Source organism: Strix aluco, chromosome 10, assembly GCF_031877795.1.
Source record: "Strix aluco isolate bStrAlu1 chromosome 10, bStrAlu1.hap1, whole genome shotgun sequence".
NCBI classification, from domain to species: Eukaryota; Metazoa; Chordata; class Aves; order Strigiformes; family Strigidae; genus Strix; species Strix aluco.
This window is the reverse complement of record NC_133940.1, coordinates 22,852,675-22,866,201: the sequence shown is the minus strand read 5'-3', so window position 1 is coordinate 22,866,201 and position 13,527 is coordinate 22,852,675. Positions and strand designations below refer to the sequence as shown.

Here is a 13,527-nt window from a genome sequence, read left to right as displayed (position 1 = left end):
TGAAGGTGAGCTTCTGCACAGTCTTAACGTGCTTATATTTAATCAAATTTCAATTTTTAAAATGTCTTAAGAGATAAGCATTTACTTGAGTAGTAAACTGCAAGCACAATCTCTGATTTGCAAGCTAACCTGTAAGAGCAGTTACTAGTTACTACTTGTCTCCCAGTATAATTGGTCACTTTGTGACGAGAAGTTAGGCACGTATCCAGGTATATGTTTGTATATGTGTGGCTTTTAAACCCCTTTTTAATCAGTATAACCACTGTTATTTCTGTATAAAGGAAGTAAATTTGGGTTACTAGATAATTGCATCAATCATCAGCGCTAAACCATCACATCTTAAAGGCAACTTGTGGCTGGCAGTTTAATGGTATAAAATGCAATAGATGAGTTGAGGTTTGCCATAGGAAAAAAATACACAGATCACCGAATCATCAAGGCAAATCAAAGGAGGACCTTCATATACTGCACGCTATCTGGTTTGAGCTCTAGCTTGGACTTCAGTGTAGTTTGAATGGATATCTTGACAAATAAGCAGCAGATACTAAATCTTTGTACTACTCGCCTGGTGTCTGACACTTTCCTTGAAAACCATATTCTATTTCAATAGTATGTTGCTACCAAGAACTTATTAAAATCATATTGCTGATGAAAGTAAGCTGATAAGTGGCTACAGATGGTCATTGCTGACCATAAGTTGCAATTTAACATTGAACAACTGTTGAACTTGTAATTTAAATCACACTCTGAAACAGCGCAGGTTTTTTCAGGATGTTTCACAGCTGGTAAAACTGTTGGGAAATTCATATGGATATAGGTACACATCTTTCTGTAAAAGTTGAATGTTATCATGTTGTCCTGGATGGAGCTGGAATACATGGGATGCCAGATGTTGCTCCTGGCTGAAGATGCGCAGTGTTCTCAATATGAAGCCTGTGAAATGAATCACATCATTGCATAGCATTAACAGTCCTTTGTTGACTGTTTTCATAATATTGCTAGGACACAGGATCATATGTCTATTGAGTTCTTACATAGCTGATCTACCCTGTCAGACACAATGGAATCTTGGTTTTAAGTGTATTTGAGGATGGATGGTCTTAGGGCCACAGCACTGGACAGTTTGGAAATTATTCTAGTTTTTTCTGTGGGGTTTTTCAGGTGATTCAAGGTAGGATGCTTTGATTAAGTTCTGAATATATACCGTCACCGCTTCAAGCAAAACTGTTCAAGAACTAGTAATGACAGAAGTTTACTGTTAGAAGAGGAACTAGACTGTCCTCTGATATTTTTCAATAAGTGATTTTAATTGTTTCTCTCAACAAGAAGTAAGTTTAGGTTTTGTGTTCCTCTACATTCTGAAGTGTTGAGTAGTGAAATGACTCTGTCTTTGGAGTAGTATCCAAAAGAGCAGTATCATGAATGATTAATCCCACTAATTTTAGAAGGAGGAATCTAGAAGCTTGAGGTAAAACCTATGTGGAAATGCATGGCATGTCAATTGATAGTTTCTTTTATCAGAAGAATTAATGTTTATAACTTGATTTTAGTATTTTGCCACTGGATTTAAAAATATTTGGAGATAAACCAAAATAATCTGAAAGCGTATCTAGCAACACGCATCAGTGTGCATTCTTAGTGCTACTACTGTATGACAGTGCTGGAAACTTCAGGCCCGTTCTAGAGAATTGTAGCTGAGGGTGATGTTAAAAGTAACTGTAGTGAGTGCAGCAAAATGAAGTTGGTGAGGGGTTTTCTTTGTTTATTTACATGTAATTTTCAGTGCACTTATAGAAAACTGAACAATTTTTTGAGAATAAATATTAACTTTAATGCTCCTGAATTTAAAAGGAATTGTATAGTCCTGCTGTTTTCTTAAAACATCTTTACAAAATATCTTTAATCTCCTGCCAGTCACACCAATATATTATATTTTTTAAGAAGAAAAAATGGACTGTTTTAAGTAGCCTAGCTGTATTATTAAAAAGAAACTAGAATGTATGGGTTGCCATACTGGAAAAGATGCTCGTGTGTTACTTGGAGGAATATGGCATTACCAAGTGTTGGAATCCAGAGACTTGGTTTTTTTTTTTTCCATTTGAAATTCATCTAGTCATATAAAAGTCCTTTTAGTTTGTTTACTTTTATGAATCATTTGAATTATTCAGTTTTGTAACCATTAAACCCCTTATATAAAAGAGGTCACTTCCCCTCCTATGAATTGTTTATTGTCTGTTGAAGATACTTTACCGTTGAATGTCCTTGTCTTCTTTCTGTTTAGAAGATTACTCTCTTGAAAGCTTCTATCATATAATTTTCTGTTTTGTTTTTTTTTTAGAAAAAAAACACCCTATTTTTCTTCCTTTTGAAATGGGGCTCTTAGGTTTTAGAAATGCTTTTCCACCTGGGCTTTTAAGAAAACGTTTTGTGGCTATTATTTCAGTTAGCTTCTCTAACGATCTTTGACTTCCAGGTTTTTATATTACACGTGTATCTGTTTGGGTATTTCCATGTGGACTTTTTTCCTTATAGAATACAGGTTTCATCACAGGCATATTTTGCCAGTTTTCCTAAGTGGAGGAAGAGAACTTGTATGCCATGGACAATATCATTCTGTCCTGAAGCTGTTGCTCGTCTTTGACTTGCCACTGCTTTGTCTGCTTAGGATAGTTTCTCTCCTAAAATTCCTTTACCTTTTTCAATTATTTAGGCATCTCACTTAAGCAGGGAAGAATTCCTGCCATGTATGTAGCTTAGGCTTTCTACACTCAGTGGTCCTTGTTAAGTAGTATCTGATTCTAGAGTCAGTTGCACTAGTTTTGTAACTGTGAAATGTACTCAGACTGCTATCCTGTAAACGTACAGAAAAATAAGCTTTTTAGTTTATAATACCTATTTGTCATTGCAGCCAATTTCATTGTAATCAATTATGTTTATATGTTTATAGAAATAATTTACAAAACATACATATGAACACTGTGTATGACAGTGGAAAGTAACTGCAGATGGACATTTTGCTTAAGTGCTCTGGGAACAGTGCCAAAGATCTCCTGCATACTGAAGGAGAGGGAAGTCTATTTGATCATCACTTTTAAGGAGCCGTCAGTTTGGGAATAAAATTCTTACTGTTTAATTTAGTGCCTTTTGTTGTAACTGTCTTCACCATTAGTGTTGGATTAAGGTGGTTTTAAAAAATGATTTACCTGCAGCTGGTGGTAAAGCAGCTACACATTAACAAATTGATCATATGGTAAATATAGTATTGATAAAGTTCCTGCATATCATCTTGAAGTTAAATAGCCCTTGAAAATTAATGGACATTTAAACAAACTTGTAAACAAGAATTGATAAGACTTTAAAAACTGGAAGATGAACACATTTTGAAAACAAAATAGCTGTTCTGAATCATATGTGAAGAGTAAAATCGGCTTTCACCTTCTGTGTTGCGGAGTACTTACTTCTTTTAACATGCCCAGTATCAGATAAGGTACTGTAATGAAACCTGTGTTTGCATTTGAAACATCGAAACTATATTAAAGTAATTTTGAGTATAAAATTATTTATGATATTTAAAATTCTTTCTACAGACTTAATATTGAGTCACTGAAAGGTCTACATTGACATATCATTTGGCAATAAGGTATTCTGTACTCTGGCAGTGTAAGACTATGTCTTTTACAGTTTTCAAGTAGCAGGGATGCATATCAGTGGTGAAGAATTTGGGAACTGTCTATAAAGTACTCAAGAGAAAACCAGAACACTTTCAAACCCAGATGCTACTAATATGTTATCAAGCCTGTTTGAAAAATTTGTTCAATAGGAGAAATGTAATAAAAATCATTGTGTTGATAAAAGGCAGTTCATCTGATTATGTTTTGTTCAGGAAGCATCTTTAAGAGAACATAATACCTGGAACATACCTAAACTCAGTTTAGTCCAATTACCACACCAGGCTAGTAGCATTGGCTTTAACTTAGCTAACGAAAATACTCGTTATTAACTTTGGAGATGCCATTTTTGTTTCAGATTGAGCCTCAAGAGATAGCAGAAAACAGCTTTTGGGTAAAAGCAAAAGAAGATAAATTTGAAGATCCAGAACTGTTTGCAAAATTGGCTCTTACCTTTGGAACACAAATGAAAGGTACGTTCTTTCACTTGGTAATATTCTTTTATTAAGTTTAAAACTGTGCAATGACAGTCTCTTTTATACTTTGTGCAATACCATGGAATTCATATAATGGTTTTATAGCAGGAAGATGATTTAAAATGTATGTTTTCATGAAGCATGGCAGGCTATTACAAGGATTGCTCCTCCCTCACTTTAGAGCATGAGGGGAGGAATCTTTTGTAATAATGCCTCTTAAAAGTGCAGGGTATGTTGCAGACAGATGCAGAGTTTTTTCAAATTAAATTATAATTAAACGCTAATCCTAAAATCATGCTCATCTGCATTACTATTCCTAACTGCAGGAAGTGTAAGTTGTCAGGTTCTTTTAGATATTCCACATGTGGAGGGTTTGTTGTGTAACAAGTTTACTTATATCACTCTGCTAAATCAAGATCCTCTGCAAGTACAAGTAAGACTTAGAATGTAACAATGACAATATGCACTTGAATCACAAAATCACAACTCTTTAATATGCCTCATCGTGATTCTGGAATATGTGGGTTGAAACCATCATTCTTTTCAAAGTTCTTGTGTTAGTGTCCTTTGCTTCTTTTTCTCTTTGTTTTACTATTTTTTTTCTTTTTGGAATACTATATGCAGCTGTCATTTAAGAAAAAATGAAAGTCTTTAAATATACTCCTTTAATTGGTATTTAAATTTGTGTTGTGTAATCTAGAAAGGACCATCTCCCCTCCCCAATACAGTTAAATTGTGTTGTTACTGTCACTTGTGAATGATGTAAGTTAGTTTCCAAAGAATTGAATGTGTGAGTGCACACTCACTGTTAGCTTAATACCATGGGAAACTGTCAGATAGTCTACCAATTTTTGTTGGAACACAGTGTGAAATGGGTCTGTTTAACTACTAGAGAGAACAATGCAGTGAGAATAAAAGCTGTGCTGGAGCTTTCTGTCAAGCCTAACTGTGGCTGTTCAGTATGTCATGTAAATAGCTCTTCTGCCATTGGTTTTAGATGAAAAAAACCCACATTAATTTCTCAAGCACTTAATTTCTTCAATAGGAGCTATGAGGATAATATTTATATCTCGAGTTGGGAATGCAGTTACTTACCAACTGAATATTGGTTATGATTTTGATACTTTAATACCATCCTCAGCTCTTCCTGGCTTTCAGATGGTTTTTGAGTACTTCTGAAGCTGCACACAGCCTCCTCGAGTCTTTTCATTATTATCCATGGGTAATGGTCAATTGATCTGTATTTCATATGTGGCCATTTACCCATAATTTGTTTCGGGCACTGAAAAGCAACAAGTACTGTTGAAGTACGGTTCAATAATAACTTACTCAGGAGCTAATGAGGAAGCCCAACAAATTAGAGTCCAATGAGTGGTAGATGCTGAAAGAATAAATTCCTGATCTAGCTACAAATCTTTTTAGAAAACAATATATTTTCAGATTGTGCAGTTCTTGACGGTGGATGGAGTCAGATGTGTCGTTTATAGGCCACATCTGAATAAGCAAACACACATTTAAGATTTTGAAGTGAATGTGTGTACTGACTGTAAATATTTTTGTGCTGCTGTTTTGTGGTTTTTTTTCTTTAAGTTTTTGTCTTGGAGAATTAACAATTCATGTGATGCTTTGTATTTTAACCATAGGGAGTCTTCTGTTTTAATTCAAACCACCAGAATGTTCTCACTTCTATTTATTACTTGAGGATCTTGTTATTTCAGAATTAAGTTGTATTGCACATAGAGGTTTGTGGCTGTTGTCTGAATTTCAGGAACAAGAGCTGGGGTTTATACTAATACAGTGTTTGAAAAGTGAACTCCAGTTAAGGAAGATGTCTCAGAGGACCATAACTTTCGTGAACCATTTCTTGAGTAGATTCCTTGAGTTATTTCTGAATACGTCTTTTTCTGTGCTCTTTTGAAAGCCCTTCAAAGAGTTAGTCATAGCTGTGTTTTTCATGAGATAAATATACAGCTCTTTCACTCAGAGCTCATGCTCTTTTCAGTAGTCGCTGAATTTGAGCCATTAGTATTCTGCTATTACAGTTCTTCCCACTTTCTGCTCTAAATGTTCAGATATTACGCGCAGTAATACAAAAGCCTCATCTGCAGTAATTGAACAGTTTTTCTGTATTGAAGTTAAATAGATCCTTGGTTCATAGCATTGCAGTGAGGTTAAAATGATCACTGCTTTTAATGTGATAGCAAGACAGGAAAACCTTTAAGGGAGAGATCCCCTAGCAGCAGATAACACTTACAGTGGAGTGAGACCCTTCTTAAAGAAAACGACAAGCTTCTGCCTTGAGTCGAATTCTTTCATCAAAACTCTGAAGAAATGTTTCTGAATTCCTGAAAAGCTTCTTCATTAAAAATGCTGAAAAAAAGCTCTTAAAATTTTGACATAGCTGTCGGTTGTTGACATAGTTGTGCAGTCCTAAAACTTTGAACAACAGAAATTCTCAAAATAGCTTACTGTGGTGATAGCCTTGCAGATATTTTTCCTGTTCTTCCTTATGTTGTTCTCAGTTAATGGTTGTAGAAAATAACATGCCATAACAAAGGATGGGAAGACCCAAAGTTAAACATGTTACTACCTGTTATGCAGGATATTAAAATCATATTTGCCTATCTAGTAGAGAAAGTCAGTGTTGTCTGTCTCTGAGTTCAAGTTTTTCTTAAAACTTGAAAACCTACTAAAAGTCAAGAAGAGTCTCAGAGCATTTAGTTGCAGCACAGGTTCAAATAATTGCATTCCACAAGCAACTTTTTTCTGCAACTGCTATCTATAAAGGGAAACATTAACTGATATTCACCATTCTTCCTTACCTTTTGCCTTAACAGCCACAGGCAGCTCATTAATCCCCAAAATACTTATTTCAAGCATAATCTAGGATCAAATTTTTCTTCTGCTTTAGTCCTGTTTCTTGCTGTGGTCTCCTAATATATTACAGGAAAATGATAGAAAGACAAATAGAAATGCATTTTATATCCTCTCAAGAGCACAGTCAGCATGTAAAACAAATAAATGGATGAGTGGAAGAAAACTGACAATTGCCAAAAGCAATTTGTGATGATTTAGTGTTTACTACCTTGTATTTCATGGCATTTGGAATGACAGTGGGAATAGTAACTGAAGTAAAACAAATGATAGCATACACACTTATTAAAAATTTGTAATTCCATATAGGTTGCAGCACTCAAATTTAATTAAACGTCTGAATTTTATTCGTGATTGTCTGGCACAATGAGAATGAAACTTCAGGATTTTTCTTCATTTAACTTAGTTTTGTTTTAAGAATCTCCAATAATAACTTAATGATGGTTGTCACTAAACTATGTGCTGCCTGTTTTCAAGGAAGGCAGCCAAAGCTGTAGGGAAAGTGGTATTTTGGAGAACAAAAGTGTGTGTGTGTGTGTGTGTGTGTGTGAAAGTCATAATAAGACACGTCTGAAGCACAGTTTTCGTTAGTTAATGAATTAGTGCATTGATCAGTTACCTGCTTATGAAATATAAGAATGTTTAATCACAGAGCACCAGGAACAAAAAGGAGTGATCCCTGACTGGTAAAATAATTTTACTTCAAATATACTTAGATCCTAATTTTCTTTTTAAAAGTATGCGTAAGGTTAAATCTGTACTTGCTACTGTAACATTAGATATTTGATACTTATGCCTGGTGAATATGTAGAATATATTTAGTTAGGTTCAAATCAGCACTAACAGTTAAACTGCTTTATTTGGTCTGTGAAATCAGTTACTGAGCACAGCTATGAAAACATTTGTTGTACAGGGAGCAATGGAAACATTAAAAAGACTTTACAGGATTTTGAGATCTTGGAGTTTGAACCAAGTTAACTGAGATCTAATTATCACTGTCTCAGTACAGTATTGGAAGGATAGTCTCCACTTGTCTTCAAAAGAAATACAGATAATCTGAATACCTTTGAAGAACCTCTCACAAATAGACTCCAGGGCTTCAAATTTTCGTTAAAGATCTTAGATAACTGTTTTGAGCTTAGAATTGTGCTACCAGATGCAGAGATGGAAATAATGGTTATAGTCTCACAGACCATTTTTGGCAAGTAAATAATATTCTAGATCAGGCACACTTGAAGATGAATGGGCAACTGTGGTGGTCGTTTATGAGTTGGGTGGTATTAAGATGTGGGACGATTACTGCGGTGAGGGTGGCAACGAAACACATGGAGCATATTTCCTTGTGTAGATGCACAGAGAAAAATAGTAGAGATGGTATTAGTTTCCAATCAGCTACTTGTTTTCTTTCAACCTTGTTAATTCTAAGAGAGAATCTGATATCATCCAGAATTTTATGTGGCGAATCATGTGTTGCTTTAAAGTGAAAGCAGTGATTTTGCTGGTGAAAACATGCATCATGGTTTTACAGTTTTTGAGTCACGACTTGAAAATTTCAGGCTCAGTAGTACTTGGTTTGCAAAATAATGTTATCATGGATTGATTTGTGTTTTGATATTTAAATAGCAAGAGGAAGGAATTCTATTCAGGTATTGTTAGCTCAACCCTATCTTATTTTTAAAACAGTTAAATCTTACCTGCAAGCAACAGTCTCTTCAAACAAGGTCTTTTTTAACAAGTAGGATAACCTTTAGATAGTGAGGTTTTTACCTTTTTAAAACCTGTATGATCAATTCTGAGCTATGTGTGATCACATATTTTCTTAATTTAAAAAAAATCCTTTCTGGTTTATGGAGTATAAAGAAAATGTGAAACTGAATGAAGAATCTTCCTTACCTGGATGACAGAGTATGAACCCTGCAGTATTTCTTAATAACTGAAGAGAGGACATCCAAGTGATCAGATAAATGCATCTTGTCCTTATGAGTCTGTTATGTGATCTTAAGTCGTTCATTTCTGTTAATACATAGTGAAGTAATGAGGTGCATTGTCAGCTAAGAATGCCTTCTTGTTAATGTCTTTAGATGGTCCCACTATCAAAATTCTAGAACTAAAAAAATTATGCATTTTTGGTTAAATGCATAATAGTAGTTTTCTACTATTACAGGGAAATGTTGTTATGAAGTTGAACTAGAATTTATGATTAGTATGTTAATCCAGTCTGGTTATCTTTCTCTGGAAGCTTGGGCTACTGCTTTTTGGCAGAGTTGGGGGTGTGTAGGTTTGTCTTTTTGTAGAATGTCTTTAAAAAATGCAACAACTAAAATGAAGTGTTTACAATGTTAGTGTTCTTGGGAAGAACCGAATTAATAGCAAATCTTTAAAAACATTTAAGCAGGTCATATTATATTGTGCAGCTAGAACATTCTTCTTCTATATTTTACTTTTGTCCCTTAATTGACATGGAATTTTATCTTTGACCTATGGTGTAAGGGAAAAGAACAGCATCATCATCAGGGTGATGTCTGTGGTGCTTTGTGGAATATGATCTCAAAAACTCCCTATGTTGTTGTTTAATTTTTTGAATATTAAATACATATATAATTGTGTGATGAACTGTCTTCTAGCAGGTAAACGTAAAGGATTAAAATGTTCTGACTCTGTAGATAAGTTGTGATACATCATATGCTTGGGGCCTCAGATAACTTTGTAATAAAGTGCCAATACTCAATGTATCAGGCCTGCTGCTATCAAAATCACTTTTCACTGTTTGATTGATAGTCTAATTGCAAAACACTACAAAGCAAGTTAATGCCTTCTCCCTAAAGGATCATGTTAATTTCTGGCTCTTGTAATTTAGGTTGTGTATTTTGCCAGTCAGGAATGATAGTGGTGCTCTGAAGAAATTAATTATGTGTACAGTAGATCTGTAAAGGTAGTAATTAGTACATAATAGTCTGTAACTACTGGGATTGTTCCAGTACAGAATTCATTATCCATCCAAGTTACCCCAAGGGAAAACTTCTCGATCAGGGTTCTGTTGCTTCTTTATGATTAGACTTTTAAAAACCAATTCAACAATCATTTTGATATGTTTTCTAAATTGAAGTAAGGTTTTAATAGCTGAGTTGTATTTTTCACATTATGGGCTTTTGAGTGAGAGAGGACAAGAGAAAACACAAGATTGCATGTAAACTATAATTGAACAAAACAGGAACAAAATATTCAGGTTTTTATATATATAATGTAATAATATAAAATATGTCAAATAACTTACTTTAATACAGTTTTGTTTTCATAATTACAATATGAAAGCTTAGGTGGCTGTCCAGCCCTACCTTCAATATCTCCCTCTGAACAAATTTTAGGACTCATCTGTAGCTCAGTTTTAAAATATTAGTAATCATGGAAAAATTAGTCAAATGTTGATAGGATTAACTAAAATTTACTTTTAACTTTTTCACGTTTTGGGTCAGTGCCAGGATTTTTGTATCTGAACTTGTTTTCTTGGATGAGGAGCCATAGGGTTGAAGTGGTCAAGTGAAAGTAGTATGAAAAGGTGGTTGGAAGAATTTAAGAAAGAGCATAACAAGCATATCGAAATAGCTGAAGAACAGTCCAGGGAGACAACATTACTTCTGAGGAAGACACAACATATGACATGATAAGGTTAAGAAAAAGGTGATGTTTAGATAACACTAACTACAGTGATGATGTCAACATTATTAATAATGCGTATTTGAAGATGATAAATAGTTTCGTTTTAGGCTATAAAGGTTAGACTATAAACAATTCAGGAAACTGTACTTGTGCAGAACTGTAAGCAGATAACAATGCTTATCTAAATGAGCTTATTGTAAACATTATAAGGTAAATGTTCTTTTAAAATTTGGTGGAAATAGTGAGGGGACTGTCTCCAAAAATAGATGAAGGTGAAATACTGGCAGTTACTGTACATAGGTGGTATGATGGATTATGCAGGTGTTGCACTCAGTGTTTTCATGAACATTACTGGCTCATCCACCAATACCCCCAAGTCCTTCTCCGCAGGGCTGTTCTCAATCCACTCATGGTCCAGCCTGTATTTGTGCTTGGGATTTCCCCAACCCATGTGCAGGACCTTGCACTTGGCCTTGTTGAACTCCATGAGGTTCACACGGGCCCCCCTCTCCAGCCTATCCAGGTCCCTCTGGATGGCACATCCCTTCCCTCCAGTGTGTTGACCACACCACATCTGGTGTCATTAGCAGACTTGCTGAGGGTGCACTCGATCCCACAAAGATTAAAAGATACTGACAATTGTTTTTTTGTGCTAGTAGATGATTGACTAGCATCTTTTGTTTGCATTTGTTGATTGTGGTAGCTTATCAAGACTTCCTCCAGTTTTGGTAAAGTTTCTGTACGTTATTTTTCCCTGCCTTAAAGTGCTTGGATGACTACATTCTAATTAAAGTGAATTATTGAAACTTAAGCTGCAGTAGTCTTTTGATTGCCACCCGCTTTATGTGGACACATGACATTTGAGGTCTAAATGTCAGTTTTCTTGGAGCAATGAATTATGGGCCAGAATGTAGGTGGGCTGCTATTCCCATCTACTTTAGCTGTTATTTTCCCTTGCTTACAGCATTCACAAGAGCACCTCATTAGACCTTAAGTTTATATTTTCCATTCTTTAGGAAACATGACAAAAAATTTGAACAACTTACCTGCTTCAGTATTTGAAATTATTCTTCTTCCCCAAAATTCTTTATAGGACAGCAATACGGATGACATAACTGTCTGTATGTAATTTTTTCATGTGTGTTGAACCAATTAGATCATATAAACTAGGAAGATGCAGTGTCCTTAGTATATTTTTATTAGGCTTGAATTAAAGCAATCCTGCTTTGAGTACATGTTGTTGATACTATTAACATGTTAATTCTGTAATATCCATGTGCAAGTAAATAGTGTAATCTCACTTGTTAACATCATGCAGATGTTCACATGTGGAATACCCATGTGCAGCCTTCAGTGAATTTTCTTTGAGGCTCCTTGCTGCTACTGGAGCCATTAAATGTTCACAATAGCTTCTGTCTTTTGAACTTTTTGTACCTTCTAATTTCAGTTGTGCCAAGGTACCTTTATGCAAGAAGGGAATGTAGAACTGACTACCAAATCACCTAGTCAGGAAGAGCATTTTAAAGCTATGTCTTTTGTGTTCTACATCTGACATAAAGTAGGCTGATTTTTGATTTCCTGAAGAAAATAGTGTGTAATTTTTTTGTGCTGTAAAACCAGTAATTCTTAAAGGATGTTGTGTAATTTTGTAGGGTTTTTTAAAAATTTTTAGTGTAACTACATTCTTTCTATTTACATGTGTGCCAGATATTGAGGAGAGGGAGATAGAAAAACAGGCCAGTGTCAGTGTAAGTCAGTTGATACTCTTGGTTCAGCTGACTTTTGTTCCTTCTCTTTGCCCCCATTGTTAACAGGTATGTCTCTGCCATGAATTTTATTATTTTTGACCACCTCTGTGACCAGTTAGTCATCTGAAGCAGGTAGTGTTTTTGTTTGATCAGAATGTATGGTTTAGTTTCAGAGTTCTCACTGAAATAATTAAGTTTGCATGCATCAAATGCAGTTTTAAAGTTTTTATTTTGCCATCAAAGTGATGTAATATTTCAAGATTGATTCTACCTCTGTGCAGTGTTCCTCTGAATGTTGCAAAGCTTATATTCACAGTTATTCTGAGAAATGGCAGTATGAAATACTCCTCATTCTTTATCAGCCCTTCCTTTTTGCTTGACGTAATGAAACATTTTTAGTGGTGAGAAAAAAGTTTTGTGTATCCTATCTTAGTAAAGAGATAAGTAGCAGCCAAAGAATGAGGTTGGTGCATCATTAAACTTGAAGGAAAAATGTTTGCATTCATTTACATTTGGTGCTTGGAAAGAAAAAGGAATTAGTACTTATAATTTTTTTGAATGTAGTACTTATAATGTAGTACTTATAATTATTTTACAAGCTTCAAATGGACTTAGTTTTGGTCAAAGTTCTTGTAACACAGCTGTATTGGTAGGTGAGAGACAGCAAGCTTCAGTTTAATGCAAGAATTCCTAGCATTAAGGACAGATATAGTTGTACTAGCTCAACTACACACATTGCTTTAGTGAAATGAAAAGAAAGAAAAAAACACTAACTCATAATGTATTTGTTTCTGGATTACAAACTGCAGGTGGCTCCCTTGGTCTTCTGATTAATTCAGGATGTGTATACTTGTTTCCTTTCCCTCCTTGCCCTCTTTTTCAGAAGCGTATGAATCCAAACTAAAGGAAGATACTGCTTTGCAGTGTAGAGTCACCAAATGTTTCTGTGTCTTACAGCAATTTCATTTAGCTAGATTACATGCTTAGTCTTGATATCTCAGTTTCAGAGAGAAGTGAAGCAGGCTGGTTTGTTTTCATCTTTCAATGTATTTGAAATTGTTCTTTTTCAACAACAGAATAAATTCAAGTATCATAAAGCAGGAG

At 34.8% G+C, this 13,527-nt stretch overlaps 1 protein-coding gene across 2 annotated transcripts in view; it reads left to right on the top strand.

Moving 5' to 3' along the window:
- The window catches only part of DIAPH2 (diaphanous related formin 2), a 247,805-nt gene that overhangs the window by 54,544 nt on the left and 179,734 nt on the right, over window positions 1-13,527 (top strand). For both annotated transcript variants that reach the window (XR_012624543.1, XM_074834780.1), the window contains exon 18: window positions 4,027-4,141. Coding sequence is in view for 1 of the 2 variants with exons in the window: in XM_074834780.1 (XP_074690881.1) it covers window positions 4,027-4,141 (115 nt within the window). In the remaining variant the exon portion in view is untranslated. The remainder of the gene's footprint in view (window positions 1-4,026; window positions 4,142-13,527) is intronic.